Source organism: Perca flavescens, chromosome 20, assembly GCF_004354835.1.
Source record: "Perca flavescens isolate YP-PL-M2 chromosome 20, PFLA_1.0, whole genome shotgun sequence".
Taxonomy (NCBI): domain Eukaryota; kingdom Metazoa; phylum Chordata; class Actinopteri; order Perciformes; family Percidae; genus Perca; species Perca flavescens.
This window is the reverse complement of record NC_041350.1, coordinates 21,982,823-21,995,920: the sequence shown is the minus strand read 5'-3', so window position 1 is coordinate 21,995,920 and position 13,098 is coordinate 21,982,823. Positions and strand designations below refer to the sequence as shown.

The 13,098-nt window shown below is 40.6% G+C and overlaps 1 protein-coding gene across 2 annotated transcripts in view; it reads right to left on the bottom strand.

Annotated features, from left to right (window-relative positions):
• Positions 1–1,334: 1,334 nt before the first annotated feature.
• The window catches only part of ppp2r3a (protein phosphatase 2, regulatory subunit B'', alpha), a 61,573-nt gene continuing 49,809 nt past the window's right edge, over positions 1,335–13,098 (bottom strand). Inside the window, exons 1-12 of one of the 2 annotated variants that reach the window (XM_028565651.1) lie at positions 11,566–12,244; positions 9,667–9,954; positions 9,095–9,198; positions 8,881–8,983; positions 8,664–8,738; positions 6,821–7,064; positions 5,875–5,923; positions 5,687–5,776; positions 5,294–5,469; positions 5,007–5,125; positions 4,303–4,409; positions 1,335–4,089 (exon numbers count right to left, since the gene is read on the bottom strand). In XM_028565651.1, coding sequence (XP_028421452.1) covers positions 3,993–4,089; positions 4,303–4,409; positions 5,007–5,125; positions 5,294–5,469; positions 5,687–5,776; positions 5,875–5,923; positions 6,821–7,064; positions 8,664–8,738; positions 8,881–8,983; positions 9,095–9,198; positions 9,667–9,954; positions 11,566–11,697 — 1,584 coding nt within the window. In that variant the 5' untranslated portion in view covers positions 11,698–12,244 and the 3' untranslated portion in view covers positions 1,335–3,992. Of the gene's footprint in view, positions 4,090–4,302; positions 4,410–5,006; positions 5,126–5,293; positions 5,470–5,686; positions 5,777–5,874; positions 5,924–6,820; positions 7,065–8,663; positions 8,739–8,880; positions 8,984–9,094; positions 9,199–9,666; positions 9,955–11,565; positions 12,245–13,098 lie in introns of those variants that run through there. The other variant, XM_028565650.1, reaches the window with a different exon arrangement.

The window sequence follows — 13,098 nt, the reverse complement described above, 5'->3', positions numbered from 1 at the left end:
TTGGTAATTATCTTACATTTCCTGTAGTACCACCGAAAGGTCAAAGGTGTTACTTATCCTGTGAAATATCTATAACATAAATTGGTACAGAATTTGATACGGACATTCAGGGTTCCCTGATGATGATGATGATGATGATGATGATGATTGCTAATGACTTTGGTGACTGTCTTGTCAGGCTCTGGCATTGGCCTGTCCTGTCCTGTCTATGTGGCGAGGACAATGTGACAAAAGCAGATTTCCAACCGCAGGGATTTTTGCAGTTCCTAGAACATAACGTTGCTAGAACCTTTTTTTTCTCGTGTTCCGACTGGACGAATTTGGGGATTATTAAGTTCCTCTGGCTACAGTTCCTGCAACTCTTTCAGCTCCTACTTCAAGGCAGGATCTTTTCCCTTTTCCGCATAGAGGTGGTTAGATGGCTGTGTTATAATAACAAAAGGTCAGTTCCTATGGCCACTTGGCCAGTGTGAATGCAAATGGCAAAACCGGTTTTGGGGGAGAGTAGTCAGTAGAACTGTTTGGAAGTGGACTATTCATATAACTATGTTCCTGTAACTACTTGGTCGGAAAGAAGGAAGAAGGAAAGGACGGTGGTACTAGCAAAGAGGTCAGTGGTGCCAGATGGTACCGTTTGGCTCCTGCTGGGTGTGGACACACACTTGGGGGTCCCAGAATGAGTCCACTTAGAAAGCTAGAAAAATAGAATTGTACCACACGACATGGACTGTGATGTCTAAGGTAAAATCCAATGACTGAGTGATCATTAGTCAACTTAATATCATTGGCTGGTGGTTAGCCTGGGTGTCGCTTAATGTGCTCTCCCAAAAGAAAAATCAACAATGCGCCACACTCACCAGACACTTGGCGTTTGTCATGCCAACAGTGACGCCAGCCACAGTGATTCAATACAGAGCTGCTGACGTCAGACCAGTCACAGTCCAAGCCATGTGGGTCTGAGAATCAAATCCTGTACTTGGGGGAGAAAACAAACCTCAGTAACCTTTAAGTGTCCCAGTGTCAATTTTGCTTAATGTGGAATAAAATGTGTTATTGTAACATGTATTTCCAACACATGTACAGAAAAGTAGAAATGGCAAATAAATCTGCCTTTGGGTAAAAAGGTCAGACCCCCAGACAGGGCACTCAGCAGTTCAAAAGCCTGTAAAGTACACTCTACTGAGCACTACTGCAGACAAACACACTTACTGTACACAGTGTGTGTAGACAAGGAGGGAATGATAACAAACGTGCGTGAGAGAGATTTTTCTATGTGAGGGGATAGGATGGGGGGTATATGTGGGTAACTGTAAAGAATCATCAATGAGAATTAATATTCTTGAAACATCTTTATTTAAACCTAAAAAATTCAGACAAAAGCAACAAATAACGGGGGGTGGGGCAAAGAAAAGAAGAGAAGAAAAAAAGAAAGAAAGAAAGATTGACAAAAATAAAACCATGCCAATACAATAAATCAGGATTTGAACACATCTCAGCCTACTCAAGTCTCCTCTGCACAGATGAAGTACATCAAAATTATTCCGTCTACCTGTCAAGGTAAATATGTAATTTCAAAGTAAAAGCATGGCTTCTCCCCTAGCCTGATGCTGCATGTGTGAGTACCAGGACACAATCGGAGACGCCCCATTGCCTTAAACAGTTCTTCTTAAATAATGTCTGAATGAGCAGGTCTCCTTGGGAGTGTGTGAGTGTGAGTGTGACCACAGTGGTGAAACATCAGTCTCAGAGCTCTCCATATGAGATGTTTCTCATACTTTTGTGATTGTCAGATCAGTCCTCCAGAGGATCCCCTCTTCTGATGATGAAATCCACTGTGCATCGAAAACACAAACGTACACGCATCTAACATAATTTACCCTCCTATCCTGAGCCACACAGTGGCACAGCAATACAAACCATCAAAATACATCAACAATCTGAGCCGTTATATCTATAATGGCTTATCATTAGCTATTATTATAATAATATAGTTTTAATACAGTCAGGCACATTTACAATGGCTGTAGAGCAGAAGTGGGAAACTTAAGGTCCTTAAGGCCTTACAGCATCCACTAGCTCTTTTCTTTCCCTTTTAATAATAACTACTGTGTAGTGTGGTATGTGCATAAGTGTATATGTGTCTGTCTGTGTACAGCAAGTGCCAATAAAAGAGTTATGAATTTAAAGCCAATGAGGATAAAAGCTGTCCCATACCTAATTAAAGAGTTATACAAGCGCGCACACACACACTGACCCCGGGAACACCATCCCCATGGCAACAACTAAGAAGTATAAACTGAGAGCTACACATTACATGCGCCTAAAAACACACCCCAATGATTTCTAAGCAAACACAGTGTACATACATGCACCTGTCCCTGTGAGTGCAGCACAGTAAATATAGGAGTTAAAAGGTCAACCCCATAAAATTATAAGGCAAAATCTCACTTGGTATATCTGTCTGTGCAAATAGTTGTAAGATATCCATCTCTGATGTTTTTGCTGCCATTTAAATACAATAGAGGTGAAAGGAAGTATGTTGGTGCTTAAAGCATGGCAAAAATTATATTAACACATGCCCCTGTTACGGTAGGTAACTCCAATAATGTGCTTGAGGCAAAAATGTCAGGTACATAAAACTATGTGCAAGCTAGATACCACTAGAGGTGGGAGAATATGTGTTTTCATAATTTGGGTGAACAGACACTTTAGGAGGCATCCTTAGTGGTGTGTTTGGTGTGTGTTACAGGGAGAATGGACGTCAGAAAGTTTCAAACGGTGTATGACAATGAGATGTTTAAGCAGAAAAAAAAAATGACAATTTTGGCATAAATTTAAAAAACAGATCAAAGTATTTACCAGGTACTGTACACAATCAACAAGAATGAGAAAACATACAGTGGGATGTACTAGATAATTGCTTGAGACTGATAGAACAACTCACAGTTCTTATGCGTATCTATTGCGTTTGTACAAACGTTACAGGTGGAAATGTGTGGGCAACTCTACCAGAGAGCTTGATATGCTTTTTAACATGCATCATTTTATGTGCATATGTCTCACTGTGACCTGATTGAGAATTAAAACAATGTAAAGGGACCTTTTAGTCTATGCAGTCAGAGACTTTTTTCCAGGGAGCGCTGATAATGCCGCACTAATAATAGAGCAGCTCAGGCTGTGCAGTGAACTGAACTCCCTCTTGGAAAAGTTACCCAGCCATTATGCACCGTGCATGACAGTAATGGCATGCAGTAGCACAGACTGGCCACAGCGTGGCGCTGTTACAATCACCCAAAGCGTAAAATGATTCCTCCCAGAAGGGACTAGAGGTTTAACGACTTCCTTTCCGAGGAACGCAGCGAGAAGCTGCACAGGCAGCAGGTTTCTGATGGTAGTGTCTGTCTGTATGTATCATTATTGAGCAGATGACTGTGTGTTTTCAGTGCCTATCAATGGTAATTATCTGTCCCCCCCGCTCCCCCGTTTCTCCAACCAGGAGTCTATTTGTGTAACTGACAGTCTATCTATCTGTCGACCTTCACATGATTGTCTTCTGGCAGGATTGTCTGTTGAAAATTCATAATTACAATAAAACTTTTACAGTGACATTTTTTTTCTTGATTCCTTTTAGAGCTTATCATACACTTCTCCTCCCCATCGTTGGCTTTGTTCTCTTGGATGGAGTGTAGAGCTGGAGGCAGTGAAATTGTTTTCTGTATGAACACAGATACGTTATTGCACCAGACAAAGAACAGCGCGTACTGGTTTACGGTCACACACACACACACACACACAACATAAAAACAAAAAACGATCCATTCTGAGGAGACTCCAGAGTCATCAAAAAACAGATGCCAAAAGAGTTTTCTCTCTCTGTTTTTACGCCCATGTACTGTATTTCTTGATGCATCCATCCAAAGGGTACTTCTATCACTTTGTTCCTGATTGTTTTGTTGCAGAAAGAAAGGCCTAGAAATTCCAGGGAAGAAGTTTTATGCTGACAGGTCCGATATGACCAGTTTTTCCATTTTATTCCCAATCTCTTCCGGAACCTGAAGCTCCTCAGATTCATAGTCATCATCAAAGGACCTGGGAACACAACACGCAGAGTAGAACTGTTTACTTGTTTTTATCATTTTATTGTCTTGACAATCCAGCTAATCTTCAGTTACTAAAAGGGGTGTTTTCTCTAAATGCACAGAAAACTGGAGAGAACTCAGTCTATTAAAAAGATTGATTATATTTCAATATTTGGAAATGCACACAGTCGTGTCAGTAAGTGTGAGTCTGTGTGTGTCGTACCCCTCATGTAGCTGTTCATTTGCAGTCTCCTCCGCCACCAGTATCTCATACTCTTCTGAGGCATATTTATCCCAATCAGATGGCTCTGGACCTTCACTATCGATGTCCTGGAACAACACATGCACACCATTTATCAGTATGTTATGAGAGGGAGGGAGGGAGGGAGGGAGGGAGGGAGGGAGGGAGGGAGGGAGAGAGAGAGAGAGAGAGAGAGAGAGAGAGAATCTCATATGTTTTTTACAAAATAAAATAAGACACAACAAGAAGTAGCTTCAAAACTATACAAATACATGCTACCAGGAAGTGTGGAGACTGTATCAAAACCCCTATAGCCCATTTTTCTAGTGGTAATGGAATTTTGAAAATGTATTTTTTTTTAATTACCAAGTCATTTTGTAGATTTGAAAACAAAGTAATATTTGAATCCCATGCAACGTAGTAGTTTGAAAAGTTTGTGGGAACTGGTATAGCCAATGTTATATTGCCATCATCTTCCACAATATCTCGAAAGTTAACAAGGGACACGTTTTTATCAATTATGAGACACATGCTGCTTCACATCTGCAGATAATTTTTTGAATTTTGATAGATTTATTTTTCCTTTTCTCTATTGCAACAAGGAATCAACAACTCTAACCTCCCCTTCAAATTGACAGCTCCTGCAATATGGCTGAATATTACATATAAGAGATGCAAAATCACACCTTCTGCACAGCAAATGGGTCTCTCTGTTCGTGGTCCAGGTATTTCTCCAGGTTGAAGAAAGTGTCAAAGAATATGTGGGCCATCCGACAGCGCTTCAAATCACCAAGGGTTATCTTACCTGGAGAAAACAACATATATAGTCACAAACACGTGCATGTGTAAAGTTCAGACAGCAAGGTAAAAAGGACGATGGCAAGGTGTGGCTTTCCAATAAAGAGAAAGAAAAGATAATGTCATTATAAAAAAGGAAGAAAAACACCAAGGGTGAGCTTGTGCCGGCACTAACCTGAACTCTCAGGTTTGACCAGGTCGAGCATCTGGCAGAGCAAATCCTGGAAGGGCAGAGGTTCGATGCCCATCCTTTCCATCCTCTCACACTGTTCCTCATAGAAATACTCCAACTCAAACATGGACAGGATGCCATCGCCATCCAAGTCCATGCAGCGGAACCAGTACTCTATACTGGAGAGAGAAAGGACAAATGCATACAGAGTTACACACTACACACTACACGCACACACACACACTTCTCCATCCTGCCATCCACACACTCATACATGGTGGAAGAAGTGAATTTGCAAATAAAGTGACATCTGGCTGGGATGTAACATTTATTCAACACATGCAGAGAGAAAGAAAATGCCCCAACAGCTGTATTGTTGATTGTACAGTATATCACCTGGTGGGATTTTTCTTGTCTTCTTCAGACATGAGGAACCAGACGAACTCAGCGTAGCTCATCCTTCCTTCCCTCTGCACAGCGTTACCCCTGGAAACAAGAGAGGCCGAGCCACTCACATTCAATACTGCCATTATGGTAAAGTAATCAGCTCCTCTGTGCTTGTTCGTGTGTGTGTTTCCACTTACCGAGTAACGGCCCCTGAAAACAATCTTTCAATGATTCTGTTTGAGGATGCTGTCAGAGGAGAGAAAGAGAAAAATTATTTTATTTTGTTCAAAGACGCACAAACAAATGGATACTGTTGCCTACTTACTTGCATAAGTACTGAGTAAGTGAATTAAAATGTGGCTAAGTGGTCAATATAATGCAGTTAACAGTGTAATGCATTTCACATCAGACAGCATGAGAGTGTTGAGCCTAGGACAAACAGCTGTTGTTTTCTGCAATAGCTAGTGGGGGCCAAACGAATGGAAAATAAGCAAATGAATGTGCCAAATCCAAAGACAATCTGTTTCTGATTCTTTCCTGGCATCCAATCCATATTAAATACAATGAGACTCAAGGGGCTTCACATTCTGTACAGCACTTGACCTGACACCATCAATTCTTAGACTAAGGATACTGTATCTAAGGATAGAGGTTGATGAATTCAAATATTATGTTTTTCAATTTGAAATATTATCTGTTTTGCCTTAAAGGGTAACTACCATTTTTTTCAACCTGGACCCTATTTTCCTAGTTTTTTGTGTCTAAGTGACTGATGGGAACAACAATCTTTGACATTGGTCCAGTATTAAGCGAGATCGCTGCAGTCGGCAGCAGCGAAACAAGCTACAATGTAAGTTAATAGGGCAATTGTGCAGCTTGTATTTACGTTCACAAAAGTGCTTGTATTTGCCATTGACAGATTAATATTCTAAGTGTGTGTACAACTGGACCAACTTCAAAGATTGTTGTTCATATCAGTCACTTACACAAAAAAACATAGGAAAATAGGGTTACGGTTGGAAAAAACGGTAGTTACCCTTTAAGGCCTGGATTCTTTCATGATATACTATTTATTTTTGTAGGATAACCACCATGTGTCTGGTATGGACTTATTTCAGTTGGGGAAAATCTTTGAGTTCTTACCATGGTCATTGTATCTCGCCAGGTCTTTGGGATCAATGTAGAGATCATGGTCAGCGTCTAGCTCCCAGAACTTGCAGTAGATGACGTAAAAGTGTTCGTAGGAGAAGTAATCTGTAATCTGGTTGATGTCGTCCTCCTCCTCCAGCAGGGCCAGGGTCTGTAGGAAGTTGCTCCTGCGTAGCTCCATCATGGTCATACGACCCGTCCACGAACGGTTCACCACGTAGAATATCCGCTGGATCACCTGGGATAAGTTATAGATGTACTCATTACAGGATTGCATGTACGAGTTCCATAATAATGCAGTAGAGAATTATGTTAATATTTGCCTCTACTGTTTTCAATCACTCTATTTGTCCCCAAAAGGCAACTGGTTGAGCAGCAGTGAAACACAAACAAAAAGCACAAAGCACACATCATATAAATACAAAATAGAAATACACAGAAAGTCACAACTGTTTAAAAAATAAGTTAAAGAATGAGTAAAAATATAAAATCTCAACATAATTTCAACAGTTGAGAGATGGCAGAGGCTATAAAATGTGTTTATGTCGGTTAATTTAAAAGTCTAAAAGGGATCCAAAACGAAAGGTCTGACACTAACGAGAGCTTTCTGTCTATGAAAATAGCATGAAACTCACATGGGGACTTTCCAAGCCCGTCATCCTGACTCATTAAACATATTCCTCATCTTTCCATGAGGAAGACCTACCAATAATTCATCTACAACTGATATATCTGTCTTCATTCATAACATGAGAAAGACAAGTCTTTAGCATACAATGGAAACAAGGGGGTCCTGGCTCCCTGTCCCTGAAACACAACACTTAGGCTTAGTAAAGTGCGGATTAGCACTCATTTCCTGGTACATGGACCTCCCAGGGCTACTTATGTCACGTACAGTAGCGGGTCAGCTGGTCTAAACTGAAGGAAGTGTCTTAATATGGGCATGTGGAGGGTCGGGGCCTCTGCTGAAATGGGCCATGGGGAGGGGGGGCATCAGTGTTTCCGTGACGTCCCCTGACGCATTAGAGCACGGACTTCTCTGCATCTCGACGCAGATAACCCTCGACTTCTAAAGCACGTTTGATATTTAATACTGATGGCGGTTTTTAATGTTTTGCACAGTGCAGTGGTGAGAAAAGTATTCAGATCTTTCACTTAGCAACAATACCACAATGTTAAAATACAGCATTACAAGTCCATTTACAATGTTATCTTATTTTTGGACAGTTCGATTTATAATAATACATCATATTTTATAACCTCACCAAACATTTTGTATTAAATAAGTCTGTAAAATCTGCTTTTTATAAAAACTTCTAGAACCCTTAGCTGTCATTTACATGTAGTGAAGTAAACGTTAACATACAAATCATTCAAATCTAAATTAAAGTAAATCTAAAGTAAATTAAAAGTCATTAAAACGGTACTTAAGTAAATGCATTTAGTTACTTTACACCACTGCCACAGTGTCACATTTTTAAGATATTTGATGTTGTAATGAAACAATAACATTAATAATATTTATACATTTCTTTGTATTTTTTTCAATTCAATGTTGAATCATTTTTGCTGTCCTAAAATTAAGTTTAACTAGTACTTCCCTTTCTGTGTATTCATGTGACCTTCAATACATCACAAGTGTGACGACTAGGACAGCATTGATAAAACTCTTATATAATACTGTATTTTTTTACATTTTTTATTATACTTGGATAATAGATAAGAAGCTGTGGCTCCGTTACAGCCAACACGCAGACTAATACAAGCTTGAGACTAAATGGTAGTAGTCTTATAATTACACTAAAATACAACATCATATTAAAACATAAAGAGTTACCGTTGTTATGTAGCGAGAATGGAATTCAGGTGCATCCTTCAGAAATGTGAGCCCAGGATGCGTATCCACTATGTCCTAACCAGACAAACACAAACAGCAAAAACAGAACAAAAACCCATAATTTAGACATGTGTGTGGTAAATACAGAGGACAGCACAGAGATTAAGGGTAATGTTGTGTTGCTCGTCTGATTGATGGATGTTGATAAGACCTGTACCTGCAGTAGAGGGATGAGGTCCTCCTGCTCCAGGTATCTACAGCTGGGTTTCGCTAGCAGGGAGATAAACCTCGATGCATCATCATGACAACTGTGCAACAACCTGCAGGAGAGGGGACAAGTTTTGGGAGATGTTTAATACAACCTGATGAGGGTTATGATGACGATGATATTGATTTTTCTAAGACTTGGATGAACATGAGGTCCGTCTTACTTCCTCCAGGTTGCAATGAAGGAGTGAACAGAGACGAAGCCAGTCCTCTCACCACCTGCTGAGTAGAACATGGGGGCCTTCCAGTAAAGTGGACACCCGCATGCCTGAACGGAAAGACAAGTAGCAATACCATTATCTTATCCTGAAAAACAAAGGGTACTGTGCGTCACCACAGTGTTATTTCCTGGAATTTGTGATCACTGCTTTGAAGGAAGTGGCAGCATAAAAAAACAGCACTGCATTAACCAGGCCACCATGTGTGCAATGTTTTCTAAAAATAAAAAAATAAAAATAACGAGAATAAAAATAAAATACTTCTTCAAAATTTGTTTATTTATGTCATCGTTTTCTTTTCTTCTTTTTACATTTATTGTTTATTTTCTTTTAATGTGTTAAGTATGCATCAAGGCAAATTCCATGTAGGTGTTACTTACTTGGCAATAAATCGTTTTCTGATTCGGATTTCAACTTTTATCATTCTTAAAAGGAGGTACATTAAGAGTATTAAATCAAAAACAGAAGTAAAGGGTGTTTATAGAATTATGAACATCGTCTGTTGTTAAACTGCTGACCTTTGCGATCTTGCCCATTTCATATATGTCAGCCTTTTCTTCTTCAAATTCCGTGAAGGCCGTCTCTATGGCAGCAATGGCTGCGTCGTGGTTGGTGGCCGGGCCCATGGCAGGGAGCCCACGGGGATAGTAGAACCTGGGAATGTTGATGGCAGGAGGAGGAGGAGGGGTGACTATCACTGGAGCTGGAGGAGGGCTGGGTGAGCGCGGTGTCGGGGGCGGTGTGACTGTGCTCAGGGCAGGGGCTGGTGGAGGTGTGCCTGGTTTCTTCTCCAGTTTGGACTGGACCTGAGAAGAGAGAAGGATGGTCATTTGTGGGGATGGACAGGCTGTGTTAGCTGCAGTGATAACTTTAGACCTCAAATTTGCAATTCTTACAATTTAAACAAAGAACATTGTTCATTTTACCTCAGTTTCATATGGTTTGTGAACCGCTTATGCAGCATGCTAATGACTGAAACACCACAGTCTAGGTTTGCATAGTGTGGCTTATTGTTCCAAATCAGAGCTACACTCTTGCATTTTAAATATCAACTGAACGCACTCTTAGAGCCATATTGTTGCATGATTTTGACCTGAAATGTATAAATTACCTCATTTTTCTAAAGCCATATAAATTTTTATGTGAACTAAGTAGATAAATTAAGTACTTTTTCCCAGAACAGACAAGACAAAACTTCACTTTATGAGGATAAAGGACCCACGTAAGGCCTATGGTGGAAACTCCCAGTGAGTCATAAAACTATGTACAAACAACAAGAGACTTGTTTTAAAGTCAGTACTTAAGACTAATACAAATGGTTGGCAAGAAAAGAACTGTGGCAGTGAAGACTATGTTGGCCTTAATTTAATTTACTCTAATATCTGGAACCGTAACTAACTAATAAGGCAAAATTAACAACACTCATGATAACAGTTCTGCTTTATTTATGATGGTTTGATCAAGCCCCTTAAGCTTTAAAAGTTTGGGCACCAAATTGAACAACACTATGAAATTCAAAACGGCCCTCTGGGCAGTATGCAGCAATGCTTGCATGAAAAAATTGTATAATGTGTCTTAGTTTGGGAAGAACTGGTTGAAAAGCCCACAGAAATATCAAATCGCGAGCAGACTGAAAGAGGAAAAATGTATTGTTTCAGCCATCCATCATTTTACCAAAACACAAGATTCACTTCATGTAACAGACAAATAAATGCTCCCATACATTAGTCGACTGTCCTCTGGAACTGAACAATTATTTATTTATTTATTTTTATTTTCTAATTCACAAGACAACCATTTATACTGCCAGCAATGACAAGGTACGATACAAGATATGTCAAATCCAATAGAAGACCCATTTTGCTGTAGTTCAAGGGTGATGATGTAAAAAGATAAGGATTATACACATTTAAATGAAAAGATCTGAAACTAGGATTTCATTAACACTGCTTAAATCAAAACTATTCTGTGTGTTCAAGCTCCCTGATGCCTGATATGTTTGGTGCATGTCTTCCCGAGGGCCTCCAAACTGTGTGTACTGAGCAGGACAGCTGTAGCGGTCCTGACCCTCCCTCTCCTTCACAGAGTTCATTCTATCTCTATTCCTGCACCTTCTGCGCTATTAATACCCTGCTGGTATCTGCCTCAGAATAATTTGTTGTCCCTGGCATGTCATTCTGTGTGTATGACAGCAACAACATGAATTTACTGTGTGTGTGTGTGTGTGTGTGTGTGTAATATATAAACATCTGTGAACATGTGTGTGTAAAAGAGAGAAACAAAGAAATAAAGAGATATCAATTTTCAGATTATTCGATTTTTTGTCTACTGTACATTTGTCATGTGTCTCATGAGTTTGCATTTAGCTTGTAAGTCCAACTTGCACCCCGTCCATCCTGCTTTCTGCACCGACTGACCTGTTGCTCCTGGAAGGACTTGATTCTCTTCTTGAAGCGTGAGGGGAGGACAAAGTCACACCCCCTGGCCAGAAAGGCCAGCTCCCCCCTCAGATCAGGGTCCAGGCGTAACGACACCTCCTTGATCATCATGGTGGGGGACGAGACACGTAACCCCCCACCAGGCACGGCCACCGGTGCGGCTACTGACACGGTGATTACAAACGGACCAGCTTGCCCAGCGACTAAACAACCGCTCAGAGGAGATTGAGTGCACTGGAGTAAAGAAGTCCACTTAACAGCTCAGATATCCACTAACTAAAAAAAATGGCCCAACACCTTAGGAAAGCATGTGTGTGATTTCAGGCAAAACGGCCTTGACAATCACTCACGCTCACAAAATGTCTCTCCTCCAGGCTCCAATCGCATGTACAGACTCCCAAAGCGGCGTTCTGTAAAATAGTAATCCAGCAGTGTATCTGTGCAAAGAGATGTTCCTTAAGACTCCCGTGCTACTGTGCAGGCCAGGAGGCAGGACCATGGTACTGGGCTGTTTTATGACCAATCGCAACCCTAAACAGCAGCTTCTCTGTGGGGTAGAAAACCTGTGAAGTTCCCCTGTCAGCTCAGGATGTATGTATTTGGTGTAGTCTCACTGGTGCCTGCCGCTCCAAGCTAGGCTCTGACAAGCTGCACTGAGAAACATGAGCCATGCCGGTGTCTGGCAACACACACACACACAGCACACCGGCTGTCCTAGCATTGGGGGTGGGGGGGGGGGGGTGTTCAGCCATGTTGCATATCTGTGTGTAGTGATTTGCATGATCTGATCCCTGCCTTTGACTAAAGTTAGCTAGTGGGAAGTTCACCTCAAAGTGAGTGTGATTCAAATGATTTTACTGCAGGCAGGAAGCCTAGGTCAGTGATTCAGTGTGAGTCAGTAGGACGAGTAAGTTGAATTATTTTCATATAGGTAATTTAGGATGGAGTGATGAATCAGCGGGCAAAGCACCTGTTGTTATATCTGCTGGCATACAGTAATTCCAATGGGCTTGCTTGGAAACTTAAAGAGGCGTTCCCTTTTACTAGAACATTACAATCTTTAAAATCCAGAGTGTGAGTGTATGAAGAGTCACTCTTGATTAGAGCTGAAACATTTCTTTCATGAAATATTTAATTAAGCTATTAGTCTTCATCAGAAAAAGGGGAAAATGCCAGTCGTAGTTTCCTGTAGCCCAAGGTGATGCTTGTTTTCCACAATAGTTGCAGTAGTTTTCTGTCAATCGACTAACTGATTAATCGACTAATCGTTTGAGTGCTGCCATCCAATACCAAAATTCCATTTTCAATTACTGTATATAAATCCTCATATTTGAAAAGCTGGAAACCAGGGACCAGTCCTCATCAAAATGGTTGGCAATTCATTTTCTGTATTTTATTATATCAATTAATCACATCATCTGTTTAGCTCTACTCTTGATTGACACCTGCCAAAAGAATCTAAAGCCATCAATAGGGTTCCGGTTCCTTTCCTGAGGCTTGTGGTACATATGT